Consider the following 20,140-nt stretch of genomic DNA (forward strand, 5'->3'; position numbering starts at 1 on the left):
GGGGTTTTGAAGTTGGTTTATATTTGGGGGGTGGGGGTGGGATTTGGGGGGGTTTTGGATGAAAAGTGGGTCTAGGTACTTAGGTTTTTGTGAGAGGAAAGGAGAGGAGGATGGGATTAGGTAGTGAAGATGGAAAAGAGAAAGTTTGTGTGGATGTGAGCAAATCAAAGGGAAGGAAGAAGAAGAAAGATGTTAATTGTGGAGAAGATGATGTAGATGACGCAGCTACAGGTTGCTGGTTCAAGTTTAGGTTTATCGGAAGCTGCATTTCTTCAAGATCCAAAGTGGATAGCTCTGTTAGTGGGACCAGTACTCATTGCGGTAATTCATAATTCTCTTCTGGATTTTGCCTTTTCAGATAGATTATTTGCTTCAAGGAAACCTTTGTATACTTTACTTTTGGGTTCTTGTGGATTCAAATTATTCTAACTGTGAGTTTGCATCAGATTGTTAGTAGGTAAGGTAATTTGCTTGTACTAATGAAAATGTTGTGTGAGATTCACCTCCTGGCTGAAGAAATTATGAAAATTGAATCTCGTTCAAGATTTTCCAGAACATGTGTAGTCAATAATTGGAATTGCTTTTAGAAATTCCACATTTCTGCTTGTAGCAGATCAATCTTGGAGATTCTTATATTTGTGAATCTTCATAGAGGAATGGGATTTGCATGCTTTTGTACTTTGGTCCAGGCATTACTCAATTTGCATAGATTGGGTATCTTACTCTTCCTTTCCTGTTTTCTTTTTCAAATTTGAATATATGCTGTGACCAATCATTTACTTACCTTGAGCTTTTTTTTTCTTTCTTAATAAGGGTATCAAGTTCTTTCTCAGGAACAAGTTTGATTACATCTGATTATTCTAAAGATGAAAACGTTTCAGCATTCTTTCTTGTCGAGTCTGACCCGTTTTCTCCTACTTATTCATTCCTAGTTTTGGTTACTTCAAACAGCTAATTCTACCTTTAGCTGTTATAAAGCTGGCATAAACCAATAATGATTGACCATTGAACTCGAAAGCATTTCATTAAGGTGTTTGCGCTGTGACTCCAGTCTGAAACAACTGGTTGTGAGTTTGTAGTTGTGTCCGGTCCGTTGCTGGTAGTAGCATTTGAAATGAACTACCAGTTTGTGATATAAACATTTGGTCGACGGTAACAATAGCTGTAAATAATGATTTACATCGGAGATATGAACGCATTATGCATGTAGATATAATGGTTTTGTAATCTTATTAAGAGAGGCTTTAAAACTGTTGAAGAGTGAGTCCCAGGTTCAGTTAAATTGTCAGAGGGAAGCTGTATGTTATACTTGTGTGGTGACCAAGTTCAAAACACAATGATTCTTTGGGTATTAGGGAGACATTTTGTGTCTCCCTTTTCTTCTGTTCCCGAAAAATATTTTTTCATGATGATTGATGTTTTTCATGGTCTTATTGGCATCAATTTTTGCAACGCCGGAGGATTCGTGTGGCATTGCTGATCTATGTGAATGCCAATGCTCTGACTAAACCTATCATGTTCCGTTTCTTCATGGCTTATATAGTCTAACAGCATAACTTTATGTGTGTATCAACAGAAAGTAAATCTACAAATGATACAAGCATAGAGCAACCTGCTGCTCCTGTGATCTCATCGACGACTACAAGTAATACAGAAAGTAATTCTTCCACTTCCAAACTAGAAGAGGAACTTAAGATTGCATCTCGACTGCGAAAATTCGCATTTAATGATCTTAAGTTGGCAACAAGAAATTTTAGACCCGAGAGTCTTCTTGGCGAAGGTGGTTTTGGTTGTGTGTTTAAGGGATGGATTGAAGAAAATGGAACTGCCCCAGTAAAGCCTGGAACAGGATTAACTGTTGCTGTTAAAACCCTTAATCATGATGGGCTTCAGGGTCACAAAGAGTGGCTGGTATGGAACTTAGATTTTTTTTATATGTTCAAATAATCTTGTGCAAATTTAACTTATTTCTTATGTACATTACAGGCTGAAGTGAATTTCCTTGGCGATCTTATTCATCCGAACTTGGTTAAGCTGATTGGTTACTGCATTGAAGATGATCAGAGGCTGCTAGTGTACGAGTTCATGCCTCGAGGAAGCTTGGAGAACCACCTATTTAGAAGTAATTGTCCTTTCTTCCTTATCTAGTTTCCACTTTTATTTCTAGCATGCCTAAAGTCTTGATTTGCATTCGCAAGTTGATATAAAACTCTTTGATAATGATGTTATTTACAGGATCATTGCCTCTTCCGTGGTCCATAAGAATGAAAATTGCCTTGGGTGCTGCAAAGGGTCTAGCCTTTCTTCATGAAGAAGCAGAAAGACCAGTCATTTATCGCGATTTTAAGACCTCCAACATCTTATTAGATGCGGTACATTATGAAACCTTCACAACTATATGTACAATACCTTTTTGTGGTGTGCATTTTTAACAACATGCTATTCCAGGAATATAATGCTAAGCTTTCTGATTTTGGACTTGCAAAAGATGGTCCTGAGGGAGATAAGACCCATGTATCGACCCGAGTAATGGGAACATATGGTTATGCTGCTCCTGAATATGTGATGACTGGTATGCCTAATCAAAAAAAATTCTAGATTTTTTTCTTCATTCATCTTTATTCTCAATTTCACTTGATGAAAGTTGTTTTACTCGTGAAAATACCCGAGACACCTCTCTTCTGATCTGTCATTTCTTTCTCATCTGTGCTTGATGGAATTTACTGGTTTGTGGAAATCTTATTTTGTATATAACTAGGATGCATTGCCTTCCAATTGGTTCCCTGAATTTATGTGTTCATATGCTGTGGATATATACTGGTGTCTTATCATACATGATCCTTGAGCGCTTTTGGGAAATATTTCGTTTGCTTTGATGCTTCTAAATTCTGTCATTTGATAGGATGGTTAAAAGCATTAGGTGTTTTTCCTCTGGTTGTATCATATTGTGTATCGGCAGAACCTAAATCAATACCGGATTTTACATCAGAAAACAAATTTGACTATATGTATTAGTGCTATAAGCTATATGATCATTACTATGAATTTCTATTTAAATACCCATGGTTCACAAATTCAGAAGAATAGGTGCATTTTCGGGACTGTTCTAGGATCGTTTAAGTCATATTTTTTCCGAGTCTTAACTGTAATGGTTTAGGCAGATATTCATGGTTTTATGAATTTCTATTTTATTTTGTTTGGTGAAGTCTGAACAGATTAGCACTTTCTTGTCTTAGGGCATCTTACATCAAAGAGCGACGTCTACAGTTTTGGAGTGGTTTTACTAGAAATGATAACTGGGAGAAGATCCATGGACAAGAACAGACCTATTGGAGAACATAACCTTGTGGAATGGGCCCGGCCTCATCTCTTGGAGAGAAGGCGATTCTATCGATTAATAGATCCTCGGCTCGAAGGACACTTTTCAATAAAAGGTGCACAGAAAGCAACACAACTGGCTGCTCACTGCCTTAGCCGGGATCCGAAGGCCAGGCCCCTGATGAGTGAAGTTGTGGAGGCACTAAAGCCCCTACCCAATCTTAAGGACATGGCTAGCTCATCATATTATTTCCAAACAATGCAGGCAGACCGAAGTGCATCGAACAGCCCGAATGCGAAAAACGGAAGCCGGACACAAGGAGGATTATTGAAGAATGGGCAGCAACAAAGAAGCCTTTCAATACCAAATGGTACGCAGGCGTCTCCTTACCACCATCATCAATACCCGCATCAATCGCCAAAACCGAGTGGTAAACCGTAGTAACGAAACACAGGACAGGGTCAGTAATTATCTGAATTTTCCCCATAATTGATCTGTATTTTTCTGTGAAAGCATTTGTTGTTGGAAAGTGGAAAAAGCAATATGTTGAGAATGTTGATACGGAGCAAAGTGTCTGAAATTCTTGGAATGTTAAAGATTATTGATTAGCTCCTTTTTCTTGTAACATCACATGTTTCTTTTTTCCTTTCCTTCCACCTCTTCTTTGCTTTAATTTGATAAATATACCATCACATTGATCTACAACTATATCTATATCTTAATAATAGGGTCCTTGCTGTTTAAATTTAAATGCTCTTTAGGTACCTCCAATCTGATGTACTTCCACGGGATAAGGTACAAATTTACAAGCAGATTTACTCTATACATACGAAACAATACAATCTTAATATAATCTTAAGCCTAACGTGTATCGGATGGTGCATTTTTAAGTTTCATTAACGAAAAACGAGTTTTCCTTTTTTATATGTTGTTTCATGTTTTGGTCATCCTAGAACACTTTGAACATTCTGTCAACTCAATAAAGTTTGAAACAATGCATTTTTTTTGTTAATTATTTTTAGTTAACAAGATTTAAAATTACAACTTTTGATAAGCGTTAGTTTAAAATTATAGGTTCAAATTCTATAGGTTCAAATTCACTCTAACAATAGGATTAAATTTATAACTTATTAACGGGAAAAAGACAACTGATGATTATTTTTTAGTTTCCTTCTGCATTGAATTTTAGATTAAAGTCCATTGTCTTACAAAAGGTGCAAACGAGCGGAACCGAGATCGAACAGCTCGGGTCGGGTCGAAAAATGCAGAACCGAGATCGAACAGGAGCAGACTCGGCTCGAGAAATGTGGAGACCGGGTTCGGTTTAAACTTGATATAGGTTTGGCTCGAGGTTGGGTGGTTCATTTTGAATATTCTTAATTATAATTATAACTGATTAACATTTTATTATCTAAAACCATCATTCTAATGAAAGAATATCAAAAATTATACTCCAAAAATCAAATATAACATACAATCTACAACAAAGTAATAAGATGACTTAATATATCTCCTACCCTTTCAAATTGTCCAAAAACTACAACTAACATCTGAGCTTCAAAATGTTATAACTAACTCTCTCACCTTGCTTATTTAGAACAAATAACTATTATAATATTTGTGATTTTCATTATTTTTTTTTTTTTTTTTGCATTTTTGTTAATGTATTTGCAAATTAGTTAAGATGTAACAACCGATATTTTAAATATCTTTTATTTCTGTTGTAATATTATGTTGAATGTTTTCTTGGATTTAAGAGTTAATTGTTCCAAATAAGCAACTTGAAGTGTTATTTGTTCTAAATAAGCAATTTGAGAGTTTATTAGTTCCAAATAAGTAAGCTCATGGGATTAGTTATAATGTTTTGAAGTTTAGTGGATGAATTGTAGTTTTTGGTCAACTTAAAGAAGTTGGGGAAATATTATGTGTAATAAAATTAAACAAATGTATTTAAATTAAAAAATAAAAATCAATAATATATATATAACATTAATAAAAAAAACTCTCGAGACTGCTCACGAACTTTCGAGCTGAACTCAAGGAAACTCAAACTCGGACTCATTATTACTCGAGCCGATTTTGAACTCGAGTCGAGCCCAATCGTTTCGAATTTTGACCGAGCTTTGATCGAGCCGAAATGCAACCGCTTGCGAACTAGACAGGCTCATAGGCTCATTTGCACCTTTAGTCGTACAGATAATGCGACACTGGTAATGAAAAGTATATGTTTTTTTTATATTTATTGATATTAGATGAATAAATTAGACAATATTCCTTTTAGTATGGTTTATTTTTTCATTTTCTAAATGAAATTTACGGATACCATACTCATATAGTTTGACAATTTTATTAATTTTCCCTTTTGCTATAGACAAATCCTCACCTCATAAATGTCCGAAACTATTGAGGTTTTTATTTTATTTACTTCTTTAATTTTCTTATTACATTTCAATACAATTTCTCCTATTTCTTAAATTTTTTTAGAGTTGATTTCAAATACATGCCTTGGTGGTATTTTTTCATTACAAATCAAACTATGTACTTTGCGCCATTACCAAAAACACCACAGGTACCCATCTGCAAATCCGTATTGCAATCACATGGATGGCATGTATTTGAAATTAACCCGTTTTTTTATTAGCATGTTTTGCCTAAAAAGACAATTCATTTGGGAAGGCACAAAATCTACAAATAAAATGAGTCTCATCTCATGCGGCCCTCCTTGTAAGTTGCTCTTTTGATGTGCTCTCAAAGATCTTATCAGCATTTCCAACCTCAAATCCATCTCGCCTATGAAACTCCTCAATCTGTTAAAGTCAATAATCAAGTTACTTATAATCCAAGAAGAGCTCAGTTTACTAATATGTTTTTCTTTTAGGAATCTACCTCTTCCTCTGGTAGACTTTGGAACTGAGGTAACACTAGACGTTCAGCAAACTCTATGTATGAACAAGGAACTGATTCTGTAACTCCATCAGAAAACTTGAAAGTAACTGAATCTGCTACAGTTGAACTTTGCTGCAGAAGGCCGTCAGGGCTCACTGGTCGTGGAAGGTATAAAATGTTTTTCTTAATCAGGTCTCATAGATATAAACAGAGCATGTACCATTTCATCCTTTTAATGGAGTTGTCAAGATGCAAAATTGAAAAGGGTCAAAATCCACATAGCAATTTTGCATCTTGACAACTCCATTAAAAGGATGAAGACTTCCATGTCCTTAGAACTCATTAGTGTTGAAATGATGCTTAGTCAATTTATTAATCATCAGCAGGGGCTTTCAAAATTACAGCAACTAAAAGCACAATTCATTAGTAAGAAAGAACCATCCATGATGTAAAATCCTTTCTGTAGCAAACTATTTTCTGCCTAGTGAGCTCATGCAATCTTGCATCAAAATTCAGAAGATGACGATCTAAGTGAAGCTCAAAGAATTGAATAACAAATCAGTTATTCAACCATTATTCTATCTAGCAGATAATTCATGCAATGCCTTCAAGAAGTGTAATGAAAGCATGGAAAGTTTTGCTGACATATCCTTCAGAATATGAAGGACCATTAGCATACCCAAAATAGTTGTGAAGTTAGTAACATACCTTTGAGAACACCCCCTTCTGAATTCAATTTGAACCCGTTCTCTTCAATACGTTGATTGAGGCATTTGATATGTTTCAGGTTAGATTTCAGCTGATGAGTCGAAATGGTAACATGGTTCACTGCATAACCATTGACAAGAGTCCAGGCAGCATATTCACTTTCCCTGGTATTTCACAAACCAAACTATGATTTTTTAATGAAGACTGTATATCTTCGAAAAGAAGTTCAAGTTTATCACCTTGAACCTTCAGTAAACACAGGGATGATTTGGTAATTATAAAAAAAACTATACAATAATAATATTCAGTACCTAACTCTGCACTATCTGTTTTTGAGATTGTGTGAATTTAGCACAATTAGATTTCAAAAGAGTAATTACCTTGCCAATTGCTGAAACTCAGAATACAAGGGTTTCTTCCATGTTAAAGATCCCAAAGAACTTGCAAGAGCTGCATGTCTATATCCGCTACCAGAAATTTCAGTATATTTTTTAATTATTTCCTGGAAACAACAGTTTCAAGCATGATGTGCGTAATAGATCAGCAATTGTCAAAGACATAACACAGCTCAGAGACAATAGTAATCAGGAGCTGAGATGAAATCTGAGTATGGTTCTAAAAATAGAAATTCAAAACTCCCTGTCTCAACACATTTAACATCTCAAAGCAAACTCATAATTACCACTCATCAACAGACTATAAAGAAAATCGAGACTTATTAAAATAACAAGAATGTAAAAATGGTGTAACAAATTAACAAGGAAATTAAATGATTCATTTGCTTTGAATCAAAGATATCAGGATTCAAGCTACAAAAGTATATGAACCAACACAAGTAAATTGTAACTCACCTGAGCTTGCGCACTCATCTGATCTACAAGAAGTTCCGATATGAAAATTCTTGGTAAAGGGCCATTAACACCACTGCCACCATCAGAAAGCGGAACACGGGGAGGCGAAAACCACAGAGCTTTCAATTTTTTGGCAGGAAAACTCAGCTCCTCCTGCTGTGTATATCCAAAATCCAGAAAAACACTCGCAATGGAATCAATTCCATGACCATTAACCTAAGAAAATCCAAATTAGAATAATATAAAAGACAAAATTACTCCTAAAATCAACTCCAAATTCATCGTCAGCATTATACCCCAAAGGTCCTGAAGGCAAGATGATCGTAGCAGACTCGTCCACCGTCAGCAGACTGAACCATCTCCAATACTGCCTTGGCCGTCGGATTCCTGTTCAAGTAAACCCTCTCCATACCTCCCAACACACTCCTGAAAAACGATTCATCTCCCTGCGATCAAATGACAAAAAAGAAAAAACGGAGTAAGCAACAATAAGAAGAAGCATCAGATTAGAAGCAGAAGAAGAGCAACAGAAGCACCGGAAAATTGGATTTAGGCGATGCATTATCCGATTTAGAAGCAGAGACGACGGAGAGAAGTCGAAATTTAGCGGTGGGAAGTGAATTGTTGGAAAGAATAGAAGCGTTGTTGAAATTGATACGGAGAGGAGGAGAAATAGAAGAAAGGGAGCGAAGTGATGGGAAGGAAAGAGAGGGAGAACAACAAGTTTTGGTGGCAGATGAAAACATGATTTTGAAAAGTTTTCGGTGATGAATTTTGATTCAGTTGTTTTTGGTTATGTTATGAGCTTTGATTTTGCGATATGGATGACACGTTTCATTTCATGGCGTAAACGTAACGACTCCATTACAGATCACCTCTAACAAGGAGAGAGATCAATTAGCCATAGTAATGGATCGGTGATGATCACCTGTCCAGTCACTGATTAAATTGAACTGCTATCATTAAATTAGAATTTAAAATGAAAAAAATATAGGGAAAAGTATAAAAATAAACCTTATGTTTGGTTCATTTTCAAACATAAACTACGTGGTTTAAAAGTTTACAAACTGGTACCTTAAGATTCATTCCGTTAGCAAACAGAGTCTAAATGAGTAATGGTGTTAATTTTTTGATGACGTGGCGGTCAAAGTCAACAGATCAAAAGGGTATTTTTGTCCTTCATTTAATTTATATTTTATATTTATTTTTTTAAAAAATTTCATTATTTTGCACTTATTCTTCTCCTTTGATCTTCGTCTTCTCCGATGGTCTACTACGTTCATCTGTTCATCTTCTCCGTTCATAAATCTATCTTCAACCTACGATTCCCTGCTGTCCAGATTTATCAAGCATAAACCCATCTTCTACTTCTTTCTTCGAGAGAGTAATTACTTCTCCTTCTGGTGTCATGATAATCACACTGATTCCTGCATTTCTTGCTCCGATTCAAACCGGCCAAGTGGATCATCGAACCGGAAACTCAACTCTCAAACTAAATTTAAAAACGAAACGAAAATGGACATGAAAACTAGAAGTGTTTGTGCCATAACACGATAATTAAATCTCAATCCATCTGCATTGCATTAACATTAAACTCTTTCAATTTACAACCTATGAACATAACAAATAGCTATTTGATTCTAAAGAGAGAAATTCATATTCATATTCTTAAGCAACCAATTCATCAATCGCTTCATAACCTTTCTCAAAAATACGGTCCAATCTTTTACCTCCGGTTAGGATCCCGTCCTACAGTCGTCATATCATCAACATCGGCAGTCGAAGAATGCTTCACCAAAAACGACATCGTTTTAGCCAATCGTCCTCTCTTCATCCTGGGAAAATACCTGGGCACCAACCACACCTCCATCGCCACATCCCCATACGGTGACCACTGGCGCAACCTCCACCGCATAAGTGCTGTCGAAATCTGCTCAACTAATCGACTCAACAAATTCTCGACCATCTGAAGAGGCGAAATGGAGATCTTTTTGAAAAATTGTTTCGAATTTCTTCTAATTACAGCTGTTTTGCAGAGGTAAAAGAGCTGCAAATGTTTTCGAAGCTAACGTTTGGTATAATTATGAAAAAAGATGGTGAAGGAAGAAAAGATTTGGGTTGAAATTGCAGATTTTCACATTCGCTGGAATCTAAAAAAGATGGTAAAGGAAGAAGAAGGAAAGTAAGAGAGATGGACAAATTTGCCCTTTGACTCTTTGACCAAAATTGATAAATTAACGGTGTTAAAAAAATTTCCCCTCTTTGCTAACGGAATGAACCGCATGGTACCAGTTTGCAAACTTTTAAACCACATTGTTCATGTTTGAAAATGGCCCAAACCACAAGGTTTATTTTTGTACTTTTCCCAAAAATATAATGATTTATTTAAATACATTGATAAATGCCGCAAAGTTGCATTAAATTTTATTGTTGAATTTGACTAGTTGATTTTGTCAAAACTTAATATAACATATACGATTGGACTTTAACTATCAGTTTGATCTTTTAATTAAAGTGGTTCCGTGACATTGTATCAGGAAAATCTGGATCATACTCACAGTACACAATATCATCATCTAGAGGGTATATATTCATCCAAAATTTAAAGTTCGCATCCAGATATACTACCCTAATCGTACTAAGGATTTTGACTTTGAATGTATTAAGTCTTCTGCAACCAATATCCTCCTTGCGCTGAATGACATCTTCCCTGAATGCTTTCTCCTCGCCAGCTCAACCTATAACTTTTTCAATTTGTCTTCCTCATCAGCCGAAAGGACTTGCAAAGTTTTATATAATTCTTTCACTCGGCTTAGCTCATCTTGAAAATATTTAGACTCCTTTTTCGACAAATCCAAATCGGCTGGCAATGAGGCACATGCAACACTTTATGTGTCAGTTGCACCTCCTTCTCTTTTCAAGAGTGCAATATTCTTTAAAGCTTGATCCTCAGCATCTCTAAAATCAACTTCCAACTCATGCTCATTCACCCGACCCTTGTCGTGCTTAGCTTGGAGACGCCCTTCAGTTGCCTCAGCCCGTTGTTGAGCTGATTGAGCATAAGAAAGCTTTTTATGTAATCGGACAGTCGTGATAGAAGAGATCTTGTTCAAACTTCAGCTTTTTAGGCTTGGGCCGACTCTACCTTCAAAGCATCTTCCTTTTGGCTCAACTCGCGGCGAAGTCGACGAAAGTCCTCCTTCTAGGCCAACTCTTAGTGAGCCTCCTTGAGGGCTAACTACTCAAAGATTTTGCTCCAACTGAGCTATCCTCTTTACATCAGTTTCCAGCCTTAGGGTGATCTCAGATTGCGATGCCAAGACCTTCATCAAAGAGTTAAATGAGCTTTATACTAAAGGCAATGTGAGGCAAAAGGTTAAGATTGGGAAAGACGGTACCTCAGCAAATCGGTTGTGAGAAAGGTCCATAACAGCCTTATTACACTGCTGATTATATAATGAACTTTCGATAGGAAACCTAGCCATCTGGGAAAGGCTGCAGGTGATGACAGGATACTCTAAATGTGGCCCTTCGAAGAACTTGGTTATCTAGATCTGCCACCACAAAGACATCGGTTAAACTTCAACAGTCCATAACAAAAAGGAAAATAGAAGAAATATGAAGAACTTCATTAGAGCAAGTATAGGGGATATTATCTACATATTATTTTAAAGGAAAAATTGTTACTATCTCTATTACTTTTATTGATGTGCTACTAAATCTAGTAAGAAATAATTAATCTTCCCACAGAAATCCAAAACTAAAGTCTGCAGTATTGGTATTGTGCCATGTGAGGCATAACTGTGTCTACATCTAGCACATGAATAACACACGCCAGATGTGGAGCGTATAGTGCCTCAAATGGCACAATACCAATGCTTGCAAGATACATTGGAACACAAACTATTATATTTTAAAACTTTTTAGTTTTTTTATTAAGAATCTTGTAATTTCTTCAAACGGCAAAAAATTATATTTAAATGGTAACTTGCACATTTTTTCAAAATTTGTAATGAATTCAGACAGTAAAATTGCACAAATATATTATAAATACACACAATTTCTCATTTGTTACCACAAAATCTTTTCTTATTCTCTCTCCTATTCGATTACACTTTAGTTTTACAATGGAGAATAATCAAGATCATTTTACTTAATATTATTCACAGGTTCCAAACACTCAGTATCTCGAAACACAGAATTCTCAATTTCACAGTCCAAATACACCAACTAGGCCTGCACCACGATCTTTTTATGATCCATATATGCAATATCCATCGAACCTCCAAAACTACCCTTGTGGCCCTTTTACTAATGATTATACACGAAGGGAGCATTCTGAACCAGTTCAAAGTGCAAACGATGAAGTCATTGAAGTATCTGAAACTCAGGCACAACCTATGGTCAGTTCACCACTGAGGTTTAAGTGAAATATTGCACTTGAAAAAAAATTTATGCAATACTTGGTTGATTGCAAATGATGAAGTCATTGGTACGGATCAACGTATCAGTGATTTTTGGAAGCGAGTCACCAATCAATTCAACATATATAAGCCGGAAGATCCTTGTTTACCAAAAGAAAATACGGCTTCCGTTAAATTTTACAAAATTAGTAAAACAGTCTCTGATTTTGTTGGGTGTTACACCGAGATTGTGAAGGCAGAACAACTCTACCTTAAAAGAAATAACTCCAAATTTTCATTTGTTCATTGTTGGGAAATAATGAAAAAAACCTAAATGTCTTGCTTTTAAAGAAAAACAATATGATAGAAATTTCTCGAAGAGAACGAAACTTCTTATATCGGGATAATACAATTCCGCAAGTGAAAGTGTCAATGATGTACAATCGTTTCCTCAACGTATAATAGGTCAGAAAGCGGCTAAGAAAGCCTCAAAAGGAAAAAAAACGAGTTGACCTTCTCAAAATATAGATGAGGAATCTTATAAAGAAATATAATTGCAAAAAGTTAAAACAAACCAAAATTTAGTGCAACAAGAGATAACTTTTCTTCGGATTCAGAAACAACAAATTAAACAAAAAGATTTCAAAATTCTTGATAAAGATACTTCGGAAATGGATGCAGAACAACTGTTACGATACAAAAAAAATAAAATTGCGCACACGTCAAATCGAAGTATGATTTTTTTTAGTTATGTTATTGTTTATTTTATTTTATTTGTGATGTTATTAATTATGTTTTATGTAATATTATGTATATAAATGAAGTTGTTTTATGAAATTTTATAATATATTTAGTTTATTCACTTTACATCAAAATTATACTATATTAAAGGTAAATTCTATGGTTACTATGTTGGAAAAAAAGTAATCATACTTTGTTTTAGTATCCAATAGTAATTGGACATGTGTTAATAAAAATAAGGTTAATTAAAATTAATAAAAAAGATAACCTATTATAGCAGGTAATATTTAATTATGGAAATTTTAAAGATTATTAATTACAAGATAAATAATATATGAGTCCCTATATTTTAATCTAATCACTATTTAGTCATTATATGTTAATAATATACTATTCAGTCTTTAATTTTAGATCAATTCAACAGCTTAGTCTCTTGTAGAGGGATTAATCTGTTGAATAATTTAAAAATTGAACTGACAAAACTGTTGATTAAAATAAAAAATAAGAAGTAAACAATACATTATTAAAATACGAGAACTAAACAATATGTTAGATATTTAACATACGGACTGATAAAATAAATTTTTTACATAAAACTCTATTTTCACAGGATTTGTGAATTTGTTTCTCCTAAAATAAAAAAGTTAACTAAATTTAGCAAAACTATACGTAAATTATATATAAAAATAAAATATTTACGTAAAGTTTAAAGGTTTTACATAAAACTCTAATTTTCACAAGGTTTGTGGATTTTTTCTCCTAAAATAACAAGGTTACATAAATTTAGTCAAAGATTACGTAAATTATGTCTAAAAATAAAAAATTTACGTAAAATTCATAGGTTTTACGTAAAACTCTATTTTCACAAGGTTTGTGAATTTTTTATCCTAAAATAAAAAGGTTACGTAAATTTGGTCAAAATATACGTAAATTATATGTAAAAATAAAATCTTTACGTAAATTTCAAAGCTTTTAAGTAAAACTCTAATTTTCACAATGTTTGTGGATTTTTCTCCTAAAGTAAAAGGGTTACGTAAATTTAGTCAAACCTTACGTAATTTATGTCTAAAAATAAAAGATTTACGTAAAATTCATAGGTTTTACGTAAAACTCTAGTTTCACAAGGTTTGTGAATTTTTTCTCCTAAAATAAAAAGGTTACGTAAGTTTAGTCAAACTATACGTAAACTATATCTAAAAATAAACTATTTACGTAAAGTTCAAAGCTTTTACGTAAAACTCTAATTTTCACAATGTTTGTGGATTTTTTTCTCCTAAAATAACAAGGTAACGTAAATTTAGTTAAATCTTACGAAAATTATGTCTAAAAATAAAGGATTTACGTAAAATTCATAGGTTTTACGTAAAACTCTATTTTCACAAGGTTTGTGAATTTTTTTTCTCCTAAAATAAAAAGGTTACAAAAGTTTAGTCAAACTACACGGAAATTATATCTAAAAATAAAATATTTACGTAAAGTTCAAAAGTTTTACGCAAAACTCTAATTTTCACAATGTTTGTGGATTTTTCTCCTAAAGTAAAAGGGTTGCGTAAATTTAGCCAAACCTTACGTAAATTATATCTAAAAATAAGAGATTTACATAAAATTCATAGGTTTTACGTAAAACTCTATTTTTACAAGGTTTTGAATTTTTTTTCACCTAAAATAAAAAGGTTAACTAAATTTAGTCAAACTATACGTAAATTATGTCTAAAAAGAAAATATTTATGCAAAGTTCAAAGGTTTTACGTAAAACTATAATTTTCACAAGGTTTGTGGATTTTTTCTCCTAAATTAACAAGGTTGCGTAAATTTAGTCAAACCTTACGTAAATTATGTCTAAAAATAAAAGATTTACGTAAAATTCATAGGTTTTACGTAAAACTCTATTTTCATAAGGTTTGTGAATTTTTTCCATCTAAAATAAAAAGGTTACGTAAATTTAGTCAAACTATATGTAAATTATATCTAAAAATAAAAGATTTCCGTAAAGTTCAAAAGTTTTAGGTAGTACTCTAATTTTCAGAAGTTTTGTGGATTTTTTCTCCTATAATGACAACGTTACGTAAATTTATCAAACCTTACGAAAATTATGTCTAAAAAATAAAAGATTTACGTAAAATTCATAAGTTTTACGTAAAACTCTATTTTCACAAGGTTTGTGAATTTTTTTATCCTAAAATAAAAAGGTTACATAAATTTGGTCAAACTATACGTAAATTATATCTAAAAATAAAATGTTTACGTAAATTTCAAAGCTTTTAAGTAAAACTCTAATTTTCACAATGTTTCTGGATTTTTCACCTAAAGTAAAAAGGTTACGTAAATTTAGTCAAACCTTACGTAAATTATGTCTACAAATAAAAGATTTACGTAAAATTCATAAGTTTTACGTAAAACTCTAATTTTCATAATGTTTGTGGATTTTTTCCCCTAAAATAACAAGGTTACGTAAATTTAGTCAAATCTTACGAAAATTATGTCTAAAAATAAATGATTTACGTAAAATTCATAGGTTTTACGTAAAACTCTATTTTCACAAGTTTATGAATTTTTTTCTCCTAGAATAAAAAGATTACGAAAGTTTAGTCAAACTATACGTAAATTATATCTAAAAATAAAATATTTACGTAAAGTTCAAAAGTTTTACGTAAAACTCTAATTTTCACAATGTTTGTGGATTTTTCTCCTAAAGTAAAAGGGTTACGTAAATTTAGTCAAACCTTACGTAAATTATATCAAAAAATAATAGATTTACGTAAAATTCATACGTAAAACTCTATTTTCACAAGGTCTTGAATTTTTTTCTCCTAAAATAAAAAGGTTAACTAAATTTAGTCAAACTATACGTAAATTATGTCTAAAAAGAAAATATTTATGCAAAGTTCAAAGGTTTTATGTAAAACTATAATTTTCACAAGGTTTGTGGATTTTTTCTCCTAAATTAACAAGGTTACGTAAATTTAGTCAAACCTTACGTAAATTATGTCTAAAAATAAAAGATTTACGTAAAATTCATAGGTTTTACGTAAAACTCTATTTTCATAAGGTTTGTGAATTTTTTCCATCTAAAATAAAAAGGTTACGTAAATTTAGTTAAACTATATGTAAATTATATCTAAAAATAAAAGATTTACGTAAAGTTTAAAGGTTTTACGTAAAACTCTAATTTTCAGAAGTTTTGTGGATTTTTTCTCCTAAAATGACAACGTTGCGTAAATTTAGTCAAACCTTACCAAAATTATGTCTAAAAAATAAAAGATTTACGTAAAATTCATAGGTTTTAAGTAAAACTCTATTTTCACAAGGTTTGTGAATTTTTTTCTCCTAAAATAAAAAGGTTACGTAAATTTAGTCAAACTATACGTAAATTATATCTAAAAGTAAAATATTTACGTAAAGTTCAAAGGTTTTACGTAAAACTCTAATTTTCACAAGGTTTGTGGATTTTTCTCTCCTAAAATAACAAGGTTACGTAAATTTAGTCAAACCTTACGTAAATTATGTCTAAAAATAAAAGATTTATGTAAAATTCATAGGTTTTACGTAAAACTCTATTTTTACAAGGTTTGTGAATTTTCTTCTCCTAAAATAAGAAGGTTACGTAAATTTAGTCAAACTATACGTAAATTATATCTAAAAATAAAATATTTACGTAAAGTTTAAAGGTTTTACGTAAAACTCTAATTTTCACAATGTTTGTGGATTTTTCACTAGGGTTACGTGAATTTAGTCAAACCTTACGTAAATTATGTTTAAAAATAAAACATTTACGTAAAATATATAGGTTTTACGTAAAACTCTACTTTCACAAGGTTTGTGAATTTTTCCTCCTAAACGAAAAAGGTTATGTAAATTTAGTCAAACTATACGTAAATTATATCTAAAAAATAAAATATTTACGTAAAGTTCAAATGTTTTACATAAAACTCTAATTTTCACAAGGTTTGTGGATTTTTTCTCCTAAAATAACAAGGTTACATAAATTTAGTCAAACCTTGCGAAAATTATGTATAAAAATAAAAGATTTACGTAAAATTCATAGGTTTTATGTAAAACTCTATTTTCACAAGGTTTGTGAATTTTTAACTCCTAAAATAAAAAAGTTACGTAAATTTAGTCAAACTATACGTAAATTATATCTAAAAATAAAATATTTACGTAAAGTTCAAAAGTTTTACGTAAAACTCTAATTTTTACAAGGTTTGTGGATTTTTCTCCTAAAGTAAAAGGGTTACTTAAATTTAGTCAAACCTTACGTAAATTATGTCTAAAAATAAGAGATTTACGTAAAATTCATAGGTTTTACGTAAAACTCTATTTTCACAAGCTTTGTGATTTTTTTATCCTAAAATAAAAAGCTTACGTAATTTTGGTCAAACTATATGTAAATTATATCTAAAAATAAAATCTTTAAGTAAAGTTCAAAGGTTTTACGTAAAACTCTAATTTTCACAATGTTTGTGGATTTTTCTCCTAAAGTAAAAGGGTTACGTAAATTTAGTCAAATCTTACGTAAATTATGTCTAAAAATAAGAGATTTACGTAAAATTCATAGGTTTTACGTAAAACTCTATTTTCACAAGCTTTGTGAATTTTTTTCTCCTAAAATAAAAAGGTTATGTAAATTTAGTCAAACTATACGTAAATTATATATAAAAATAAAATATTTAAGTAAAGTTCAAAGGTTTTACGTAAAACTCTAATTTTCACAATGTTTGTGGATTTTTCTCCTAAAGTAAAAGGGTTAGGTAAATTTAGTCAAATCTTACGTAAAATATGTCTAAAAACAAGAGATTTACATAAAATTTATAAGTTTTACGTAAAATTCTATTTTTACAAGTTTTGTGAATTTTTTCTCCTAAAATAAAAAAGGTTACCTAAATTTTGTCAAACTATACGTAAATTATAGCTAAAATAAAATATTTACGTAAAGTTCAAAGGTATTACGTAAAATTCTAATTTTCACAAGGTTTGTGGATTTTTTCTCCTAAAATGATAAGGTTGCGTAAATTTAGTCAAACCTTACGTAAATTATGTCTAAAAATAAAAAATTTACATAAAATTCATAGGTTTTACGTAAAACTCTATTTTTTACAAGGTTTTTGAATTTTTTTCTTCTAAAATAAAAAGGTTACGTAAATTTAGTCAAACTATACGTAAATTATATCTAAAAATAAAATATTTACGTAAAGTTCAAATGTTTTACGTAAAACTCTAATTTTCACAAGGTTTGTGGATTTTTTCTCCTAAAATAATATAAGGTTACGTAAATTTAGTCAAACCTTACGAAACCTTGTCATTTTAGGAGAAAATTATGTCTAAAAATAAAAGATTTACGTAAAATTCATAAGTTTTACATAAAACTCTATTTTCACAAGGTTTGAGAATTTTTTTATCCTAAAATAAAAAGGTTACGTAAATTTGGTCAACTATATGTAAATTATATCTAAAAATAAAATCTTTACGTAAAGTTCAAGGTTTTACATAAAACTCTAATTTTCACAATGTTTGTGGATTTTTCTCCTAAAGTAAAAAGGTTACGTAAATTATAAAAATACAAGTTTACGTAAATCATGTCTAAAACTAAAATATTTATGAAAAGTTCAATGGTTTTACGTAAAACTCATCTTTTTTTGCACAGTTATTGATTTTTTTATAAAAATACAAGTTTATATAAATTATGTCTAAAAAAAAAATACGTATAGTCAATGGTTTTACGTAAAACTCATCTTTTTTTGCAAAGTTATTGTTTTTTATAAAAATACAAGTTTACGTAAATTTAGTCCAATTTTACATAAAATTAGTCTAAATTTACAAATTATGTATAAAAATAAAAGATTTACGTAAATTTCAAAAGTTTTACGTAAAACTCTATTTTCACTAAATTTTTGTGGATTTTTCTTATAAAATACTAAATTTACGTAAATTTAGTCAAACGTTACGTAAATTATGTCTAAAAATAAAGGATTTACGTAAAATTAAAATGTTTTACGTAAGACTCGTTTTTATAAACTTATTGATTTTTTTATAGTAAAAGCAATTTTACGTAAAATTAGTCTAAATTTACGTAAATTATGTATAAAAATAAAATATCTACGCAAATTATGTATAAAAATAAAAGATTTACGTAAAGTTCAAAAGTTTTACGTAAAATTCTATTTTTCACAAAGTTTTTAGATTTCTTATAAAATAACAATTTTACTTAAAATAATATGGGTTTAATTTCAACCCTGAGAGAAACAAATTCAATTGAATTCTTGTATGTGATATTTTTTTAAACTAAACTACAATAGGGGTGGAGACAGGGGCTCGGGCCCCTCCGGCCACCGGAACCACATAACCATGAGTAGTTTTGACCCCTCTGTCTCCACAAAATCTAAGATTGTGGTGATTCTAGCCCCCCTATTTTCAAGAAATTTAGCTCGGGTGCTATATTAGTATCCCAAAACTGGCCCAGGTCCTGTTAAGTTTTCTCTAAATCCAAAATTTTAATTTTTTTGGGCATGTTGGGTCATCTTTAAGTCTAAATTTCTAATTTTGTTTGCCTGGTAGGCCATCATTAAATCCAAATGGACTTTTTACATGATAGCATAATTGACTATAAAATTACAACTAAATCATATCATCAAATTTAATTCTCAATATGTTATTTTTTTCTATATATACCAAATAAAATATGTTTTTATACGTAATTTAAACAATTTAAACCCCAATTCATAAATCTCAAACTCTTGACAATATATTCTAGATCCCTAATTTATAAACTTTAATCTTTAAAAATAATGATTTTATTAGTTTGACATAATTCAAAATTATGATTTGACATAGTTGTAAATAGTTTTTCAAAACTGAAGTTCTGTATAATTTTTCCAATTTCTATTTTTTTGGGCCTGTTAGGCCTTTGTTAAATCTAAATTTCTAATTTTTTTCATCTATTAGACCTTTTCTAAATTCGATCTTTTCCTATTAGACACTGATTTAGCAAATTTTTTTTTACATACCACGTATAAAATCGGCCCCCCAACCGAGCAATTCTCTATTCACCACTGAACTACAACAATGTCAGTGGCACACTACAAACTAGTAGAAAACCATCAAGCTAAAAAAAATTCATATGATTGATTCCTGCTCAGATAATAGCAGACCAAATGGTCAAATAATTTCAAACCAGCAAAATTTATATAAAGTATTATTTTGCTCATTAGTCCTCCAAAATCACAAATAGATAA

At 31.3% G+C, this 20,140-nt stretch overlaps 2 protein-coding genes across 2 annotated transcripts; one reads left to right on the forward strand and one right to left on the reverse strand.

The window, feature by feature from the left end:
* Positions 1 to 51: 51 nt before the first annotated feature.
* On the forward strand, positions 52 to 3,969 carry LOC136219552 (serine/threonine-protein kinase PBL34-like). The gene is made up of 6 exons (XM_066006994.1): positions 52 to 321; positions 1,577 to 1,911; positions 1,987 to 2,122; positions 2,236 to 2,372; positions 2,449 to 2,572; positions 3,237 to 3,969. Exons 1-6 carry the CDS (start codon positions 111 to 113, stop codon positions 3,758 to 3,760), a joined length of 1,467 nt encoding a protein of 488 aa, XP_065863066.1. The 5' UTR covers positions 52 to 110; the 3' UTR covers positions 3,761 to 3,969.
* Positions 3,970 to 5,710: 1,741 nt separating this feature from the next.
* On the reverse strand, positions 5,711 to 8,699 carry LOC136219553 (2-oxoadipate dioxygenase/decarboxylase, chloroplastic). Its single transcript, XM_066006995.1, has 7 exons — positions 8,301 to 8,699; positions 8,061 to 8,210; positions 7,765 to 7,980; positions 7,294 to 7,415; positions 6,914 to 7,077; positions 6,206 to 6,360; positions 5,711 to 6,126 (listed from the first exon to the last, which is right to left on the reverse strand). Exons 1-7 carry the CDS (start codon positions 8,508 to 8,510, stop codon positions 6,028 to 6,030), a joined length of 1,116 nt encoding a protein of 371 aa, XP_065863067.1. The 5' UTR covers positions 8,511 to 8,699; the 3' UTR covers positions 5,711 to 6,027.
* Between the last annotated feature and the right edge of the window lie 11,441 nt (positions 8,700 to 20,140).

The sequence above is a fragment of the Euphorbia lathyris genome, chromosome 2 (genome assembly GCF_963576675.1).
Source record: "Euphorbia lathyris chromosome 2, ddEupLath1.1, whole genome shotgun sequence".
NCBI classification, from domain to species: domain Eukaryota; kingdom Viridiplantae; phylum Streptophyta; class Magnoliopsida; order Malpighiales; family Euphorbiaceae; genus Euphorbia; species Euphorbia lathyris.